Source organism: Sinocyclocheilus grahami, unplaced genomic scaffold, assembly GCF_001515645.1.
Source record: "Sinocyclocheilus grahami isolate Dianchi unplaced genomic scaffold, SAMN03320097.WGS_v1.1 scaffold30.1, whole genome shotgun sequence".
In the NCBI taxonomy this organism is placed as follows: domain Eukaryota; kingdom Metazoa; phylum Chordata; class Actinopteri; order Cypriniformes; family Cyprinidae; genus Sinocyclocheilus; species Sinocyclocheilus grahami.
In genome coordinates this window covers 580,132-589,089 of record NW_015505209.1, presented here as the reverse complement: position 1 = coordinate 589,089, position 8,958 = coordinate 580,132, and the positions used below count along the sequence as shown (strand labels likewise).

General features: G+C 35.8%; 1 protein-coding gene across 1 annotated transcript in view; it reads right to left on the bottom strand.

Moving 5' to 3' along the window:
• LOC107572162 (SH3 and multiple ankyrin repeat domains protein 2-like) overlaps window positions 1-8,958 on the bottom strand; it is a 104,410-nt gene that overhangs the window by 58,730 nt on the left and 36,722 nt on the right. Inside the window, exon 10 of the mRNA XM_016258574.1 lies at window positions 8,206-8,272. Coding sequence (XP_016114060.1) covers window positions 8,206-8,272 — 67 coding nt within the window. The remainder of the gene's footprint in view (window positions 1-8,205; window positions 8,273-8,958) is intronic.

The following is an 8,958-nucleotide window of genomic DNA, read 5'->3' as shown; positions in this document are numbered from 1 at the left end:
GGGGGGGGGGGGGGGGACTACATGGTTCATATGGGCAGCCCCATAAAGCACAACAAACAGGGTTTTTCTGGCACCAACTGAAGACGATGACATCACAAGCACACTGGCTGCCGGAACACGTTGGTCATTTCCTTCAAACAAGTGAAATCAAAACATTCCAATAGCAACATTCTAAATATAAAATGCACCAATTCCAATAAACGAAACTGTAGGAAAGGTAGAAGACATATGTTGAGGAAGGCTGAAGCTGATTGAATTCCTTGCAGACGGAAATGACTCTTTCAAAGTGATGTTCTCTCCACCTCAGACTACTTCGCTCTTCAGATTCAACTTTTGTTATAATCTGTCATAATACATGATAGAACTCAAAGACTTTTCCACACCTAAGAAAAGTCAGAACACCGTGTAGCTCTAAGGCTGGAGTTCTGAGCACTTATCCCATGGAACAGAAGTCACCAAAGGTCAGGAGACCCCTGCTCTAGACCCTCAAAAACCCAAAAGATCACCTCTTACCTTCTTTCTTGAAGGCATTCAGTAAAGACTTCATATCTCCTCTGAGTTTATTGCTTAATAACTCCCTTGGAATGTCAGTTTCGCCTTGAGGAACTTGGAAACAGAAGGTCAGGTTCTCCTGGACTGGGGTTCCTCGGTCAGTGAAGCACAATGGAGAAGGCAAGCACTGTGGTGACAGTGCCCGCTCCACATGATGCCGTCTGTGACTGCGAGAGGAAACGGCAGAGTGCACAAGCCTCGCATGTTTCTTTGCTTGCTCTCTCTCTCTCTCGCTGACACACTTACGTACACACTAACTCTCTCGCTCAGTCTCAGTTTCTTTCCGTTTTGCCCCGCCCCCTTTTCTCTCTCTATCTCTCTTCCTCTACATCACTCTCTCCCCGCTACCAAATCATTCACTGTACTATCAGTTCAAGCCTCCCCCTGCTTGGATTCCTCTAGGTAGACAAGGCAGAAGACTGATTGGAGTGTGTTGTTGAATCAGCTGGGTGACAAGACCATGCTGGGATAATTTGATTCAAAACACCACCATTATGACACAAAGTACTGAGATAAACACAGTTGCCCCAAAATTCTTCAAGTTCGGCCCATCAGTGGCTCACGATGTCATCAGAAGGGGTTTTAAAAATCGCTGATGACAGCCCACCTAACATGCAATCAAGATGCTCGAATTAACTCGCGACAATGAGAAGGTGCTATTGATTAGGGATTTTAACCCTTGTTGGCTCACCCAAACAGCTATATGGGAATCAAGCCCCCGAGTGTTGCTAAGCAACCAAGGGATGGATGTCTAAATTAGTCAGTGCAAGTTGCCGGGTTGTGAATTCTCCCGTTACCCATGTATGTGGGCTGTCCTTTCACACTAGCAATTCACAATTGCCTCTCGAGCTCTCTTTCCCTCTCTCTCTCTTTATACCCTCCTCCCATTTTCTGGCATGAGATGAAAAAAAGATCTTTGAGGAAACAAGGAGGAAGGAATTCTTGCATATTAAATCTGTGTCAGGGTATGATGTCGAATACACTAGTTTCACAATTTGAGTTGAATTACTGAAATAAATGTACTTTTCCACGACATTTTAATTTATTGAGATGCACCTGTATATGGATACGGAGTTGATAAATATACAGAGGGATCCCAAAGTCTGACCACTAATGCAAATCCTCACATTTTGCTTTGTATTCAAATTTATTAATTTTTTTTAAATTTTGAGCATAAAAATTAGTGAAAAGTTGAATTCAAAGATAAACATGAACTTCAGAATTTGGTTTGTCCTTTTGCTTTTAAGCTGACAACTTAACAAGTTTCTGCAAAATTTGATTATCCATGGCAATTCACTTAAAAAAAGAATATTCTGAAATGTATTCACAAATTTGTTTAGATTTGTTTACAATAATTGGTTTGCCAACAGTGTTGTTATGGTTAACTAAAACCAAAACTATTAAAATATTTTTTGTTAATTAGAATAAATCTGAAATAAAATAAAATATAAATATGGTACTAATTAGAGATATTAAAAAGCATGGTAAAAATTTACATTTGCATTTAGCAAATGTTTTATCCAAAGCGACTTACAATTGAGGACAATAGAAGCAATCAAAATCAATAAAAGAGAAATGATATGTAAGTACTGTGACAAGTCTTGGTTAGTCAAACGCAATACATGGAGACAAGGTTTTTGTTTGTTTGTTTGTTTGTTTGTTTTATTATAAATAATAATAAAACAAGTAGATAGAATAGAAAAAGAATAGAGAACGCTAGTGTTAGAGGATCCTTTTTTAAATGAAAAGAAAACAAGTAGATACACTCTCAATTAGATCATCCGAATACGAATTCATAGATACTAAACATGGTAGGGTTATATATATGTAAGCTGACAGGAGTGAGTATTTCTATCATAAGCCTGCATTAAACAGTATACACTCTCAAAGACCAAATACACGATGACAATAATATACACAATGACCTGAAGGATACACTGTTCATTCAAAGAAAGGTTTTCCTATGAATTACTTAGTAGAAAAGTCAATTTCTACGGTGCATTGTGCCTCTTGCTCTGGAAAATGCAATGAGAGTCTCTGCTCACATTCCTTTAGATCGTAAATGTATCTGGTGTCAGTGTTGCTATGGAACCAGGGGCCTGTTCGGCTTCCTGGGGTGTTACAGAGTATTTGTTAAATCTAGCTAACAAAATATATATTGTGTGTTTGAGTGGTCCAGATGCTACATAGACTAGAAATAAAATACACAATTAATTAATTTAATTTAATTAATTTTAATGATTAAAATGATAACTGAAAATATAGAAATAAAAGCTAATCCAAAATATTTATAAATACTATAATAGCACATAAATAATTCTAAAATAACACTTTTTGCCAGATATGTTACCAATATTCAAACTTTTGTATATTCTATACAATAAAGTTATATTATATAAAGTTCTTCATTATCGGATGTACTTATAATCACAGCCATATAGTAAATTTCCAAAGAATATCACTCGAAAATTGTTTCAGGGTTCACAGGAAAAGAAAGGCATTGTTTGCAAAAAAATAAATTAATAAAAAATAAATAAATGGTATGTATCACTATTACTGCATCAAAAAGTAAAAAAAATAAAACAATCGTTCGATTAAATATGGTCTCCTGGTCTTTTGGAACACTGTATGCCTCCCTATGCACACTGCTTACTTGACGACTTTTATACAGCAGGAATGGACAGAGCAGAACAGTAAATCCAACATAATTTGTGCAACATTAGAAATCTCAATTCCATCTCTGTGGTCTAATGAGCCAGCAAAATGACAAACCTGACAGCTTCTCACAACTTACACAACTCACACACAAGTCACACAAATAATAACACCGTAAGCGGCAAAATCGTTTGAAACTGGTTCCCAGTGGGAGCTGTGAATGTGTTTTCAGGGAGCGGTTATGATATGGCCATGTTTCAAAATTAAAACAAGCTTCACTTTAAAATAACCCAACGCAAACCCTGTGAGTTAACTCTCTACGGACGGCCTCCTCGTTCTTTTTGCTTTCTTCTCGTTTGTCTTCTCTTCTCTCACGCCATTAACAACCCAGCCTTACAGAAAAGTGCCGATCGCCCTTGCTTGGGTTGCTTTGATTAATCTTTCCTGATAAAGAAAACATCCTTTCATATGTGTCAGCAATTTCTAAATCCTTCGCCCATCCAGAGCAGAGCTGAAGATGAACAGACATTTTCACCCAATTAAGGACTCTTTATACGTAACAAGCAATTCCGCCGGGCCTCCGAAGAGCCGGCCAACGCAGCTGGTATCCACAGTCTCATTAAATCAATAGTCATTAAATTGCACTTGAAACCGTATATCGAACCAAAGAGCTCAAACTATTCGATCGTAGCTGGCGTAGGTTTGAACTTGGGTGGTGAGCTGAAATCCATCACTCTGTCATGCTTTGAATTTGGTCTTGTATATAAACCATGATTAAAACTCAAGATGGTGTATTATATTTCCCAGCGGCCCCAATATCTAATATAGACTGGCGGAATGCAATATGAGCCTGCGTGTGTGTGTGCATTTGCATGTGTGCCTGCATACATGCATATCTTCCCATAATTCACACAATATTTGAATGCTCTTTGAAATCTGAGCCATTTCATATGCTTTAACAAGTAAGTCGATAATAAGCCAGGCTCTGAGACCTCCTTGGCTTCTCAACCGCGACAAGTGTGCACAAGGCAAACTCACATCCCTTAAGCCAATTATTGTGTGGATCCGGGAACCATGGCAACCTCCGGGTGGCATTAAATGGGACGTCCATTTACATGCATAACTACAGTGCTTGTTTTAAACATACAGGCATGGAGGCCGCAGCACATAAACAAACAAAACCCGATGGATTTCGATGGAGTTTAAAAACACAAACGGTTGGATTTTGTGAAGATCAAAGCTCTGACACTGTGCCCTCCTCTGTGGTCTAACATGTAACACGTAATTACCAGATCCCCTGCTACTATGCGCATGAAAATAACAAGCTGTTCCTGTTTCCTCCCTGAATGACGCTTTAGACGCAATGGCAAACTGCAACTATTGAAGATTATTCAATCAAGTCCTTATGAAAACAATATCGGTGCACAGCTGGCCAACCGGTTCATTCCGTCAAAGGTTCCTTTCCCTGAGATTGAAACATCCGGAAGCCTGCTGATTCCCATCCGCTGATGGAATCTCTGTGTTTATGTCAGAGCTGTTACCCAGAGGTATAAGGAAAACCTGACAGCTGTAGCAAAGAAGATGCATAAAGCTAGGTCTTACATTCACACTTCAGGTCAGCTCTATTCTCCAGCTACACTCTTAAAAATAAAGGTTCCAAAATGAGTTTTTTGCAGAAATGCCCCTTAAGATGCATTTGATGCTCCCCAAAGAACCTTGGAACAGAACTTTTTTTTAGTGTCAAGTACATTTTAATAATCTGAAAAATCAGGGTTCCTGCAGGTTTTATTAAAGTAAATGTAAGTTTTTATGACCAAGTAAAGAAAAGAAAGGAATAAATTGAATGGAACACTTAAAAGGTTGAAAATACAACTTCCAACAGATCCCCATTACTTTTTAATTAATTTGACAAAATAATAGGAAATAACGTTTACTATACCTCCTGATCACGCTGCAAAAAAAGTGTTCGTCCTCTGTATTTTTGTCTTTTTTTCCAGTGCAAATGTTCATAGATTTTTAAATCAACCAATTACTTGAGAAGCAAAATGTCATAAGTCTTGTTTTATGAGATGCTGATCAAAATTAAGTGAGTTTGTGGATAAAACAAGAACAAAAATCTGCCAGTTGACTCTTGAAGTTGAAATTTGTTCTTGTTTTAAACATACCCTACAGTTAAAATAAATTTTTCAGTATATCTTTAGTTGGACTTCAGCACTGCTTCTACACAATTAAAGTGCATTAGGTACAAAATTAGTTGTTCCAATTTAGCAGACTTTAAGTATACCAGTTCAGTATACTAAAAAGTAGAATTGCAGGGTATTTTTATTAAGTGTATAAATATGTAAATGCTTCTGTAGTATACAAACAATTACATTTAAGTGTATTTATTTTTCACTTTAATTCCATTTCTCAGAAAACAAGACTTCATATGTTCAGTTTGCATCTCAAGTAAATGTATCTTGATTTAAGGCTGTTTAGATATTTGAATTGAAAAACTAAAATGACTTTATGAATTCTGCTCTGATTTAAGACCTTTTAAGGCCTTCATTTGTGAAGAAAAAAAACAATTGTAAAGACCTGCAGAAACCCTGAGAACTTTTTCCACTATAAAGAACATATCGTGCAATAGAAAGGTTCCATGGATGTTAAAGGTTCTTCATGGAACCACTGATGCCAATAAAGAACCTTTATTTTAAAGCGCATAGTCCTGGAAACCTTATCCCACATTTCAATTTTACATTAATATAGAGGGAAAATGAACTGACAAAGCAATCAAAGTCACTCAATGTCATCCAATAAGCAGGTTAACCAGTATACGGCACGTCGGTGAGACGAAGATTAGCATTGCAGGTCAGAAAAACCAGGACAAATGTGACAAGAAACTTGAACGTGACAATTCTGATCAGAAAAAAAACCTAGGACTTGATAATGGCCTAAATTCAGTACAGGAAATAGTAAGAATTCTGCTGGTGTGCAAGTGTGTGCGTGTATATGGATGAGTCTCCTCTTCCTGTAAGGTCTGTAGCTTATGTAGGTCAGCTCCACTGGGTAATGCTCTCTCTAGATGCATGCTTGGGTTCGACGCATCAAATCATCTATAGGGTGCAACGACAATCAGCAACGCCTGTGCACATAACCTTCAGGGGCAAACAAATATCACTTATATCATCTTTTATAAATGCATAATGCATATCAATCACGTTATATGCGGAACGCAGTGAAAATGTACATGCAAAATGGCTGTAATTAATAATTAATATGTAAATGAGTTATTTATGTCATGTTATCTCCACTCTACATTATATACGGACACATCCATGGCTTGTGAAGTCCTTCAAAGTCTTATTTACCCAGAACAGACTTCATTTCATCCAAATCCTTTATTTTAATGATGTCTAATGATTAATTAAATCTGTTGTGCCTTTCCTAGCTTTAATGAGGCAGATGATTATGCGGTCCGCTAACTGAAATGAGCGCATTCAATCACTGTGTGGTTGAGAGTGTCAGAAAAATATACGGATGCATTTTACTTTTGGTAAATTAATACTGACATCTGCTACACGTGTTAGAGCTGTGGGAGTAGAGAGTGCCGAGCAAGGTAAAAAAAAATATATATTTGCCATCTGTTTATGGCCAAAATATTTTGCCGAATACGCATAAGATACAGTAAGACCTCACAGGAAGATATATAAGAATATATACATATACATTCACACACACAAATTATTTACATATAAAACAAATAATACATAAAATTTTATATATATATATATATATATATATATATATATATATATATATATAATACATACATGATATATGCAAAATAACTTAAAAATGGCCCCAAAAACAGTAAATAAAAGCATGAAATAAATAAATGTACATATGTTATTGTATTATAAATATTAAACATATCTATATAAAATATATTATTTATATATATATTGAAAATTACAGAACTGGCAGAGTTACTATATGAAAACTAGATTTGCTCCTATGCAAAATAACTTAAATAGCTTAAAAATTACCCCGAGAACAGAAAAGAGACCTTGTATATTCACTTAAGGTTCAAATAAGTTAAAGTGAGCCACTTCGGGAGCCCTATAGAGGCACAAATTGCTGAGGCCCAGCATTATAACACTGCATAATTATGGGAACCGCTGGAGGTGACGTCTGTTGTGTCACTAGCAACAATAGAGGAAGCCCATTTTGGCTTATGTTAGCCTTTAGCACATAGTACAACTTTTGCACCTGCAGCATCAGCTCCCTGCCTGATAATTGGATCATATCATACACCTTAATAAATATGATACTCTCGCAGGAATTATGCAGAGGAAAAGCATTTTAAATTATTTGGTATTGCTTATTTTCAGTATAATCAAGACTTCAGAGGTGTTCATAACACTGTGGCCTAACCAGGCGGGACGCAATGCGACAAGTTTCTAACAAATCACAGCCAGTCAGAACAAGGCAATATTGATACAATGACTTGATTAAAATGTTGTTCTGTAGATAATTACAGTTGTCTAGAGTCTATTTTTGTTCCATTGATAGTTTAGCATTCAAAACACCCAATAGTGATATCACTGTAATGTGTGCATACAAAATTCCAATTGGCATCCTTTTTAATATCTATTTGTGTACTGAATAGTGACTGGATTTGGCTTTCCTGCATATATTTAACCATTTATATCCTGCAAATTTACATTGCACTGCAACCTTGTGTTAATTCTTATGTGCAGCAGATAAAACAATTTTGGACCAATAAAATGTCACTGTGGGCGGGGCAACCCAGCAACTAAATATTCTGTTGCTAATTACAAATGTGACTGGCTATGACAGAAATTCAGAATCTCAGATTTTATGAACAAGATTTATTTTATTACTCGTCCCTTTTTACTTTGTATGTACATCTATGTACATGTCTGGAATTCATAAAATATTATGTTATAAGGTTGTTCTTACAAACATCAAAGAAGGTGAGTTTATCCAACTTACCAATATCAGCGTCTTTGTGATTCTTTATGAATTCTGCAAGCTCAAAATTTCCAGCAATTATTGCAACCTTTAAAAAAAACAAACATATATAGCATATTAGATTCATTCACTGACTTTCTCACAAAGTCACAAAAACACATTTTTTTATTTATTGTTATTTTTTGGGTTAAGCCCGCATAAAAAAAAATAAATAATAAAAAATAATAATAAATAATAATAATAATTACTGGTAAACAAGGACAGAACAAGTCAGCAAACCTGCAGTCAGCCCTACTGAATCCAAAATAATACCACCATTGCATAGATGCAAATTTTATTGTTTTATCTGTTTAACTTTTTAAACAATTTAAAAGTATCATATACATTACCATTCAAAATTTGGAGTCAGTAAGACTTTTAAAAATGTTTCTGAAATAAGTGTCTTATGCTCACCCAGGTGCATTTATCTGAAAATAAAAAAATACTGCAATATTGTTAAATATTTTAACATTTAAAATAACTCTTTTCTATTTTAAATTATTAAAAAATGTAATTTATTCCTGTGATGCAATGTTGAATTTTCAGCAGCCTCTACTCCACATCTCTACTCCACAGTCTTTAATATCACACAATCCTTCAGAAATCATTATAATATGCTGATTTGCTGCTCAAAAAAACATTATCAATCTTGAAAACAATTGTGCTGCTTTTGTGTCAAAACCATGATCACCCCCCCCCCCCCCCTACCAAACACTTCAGACTATTAAACTGTTG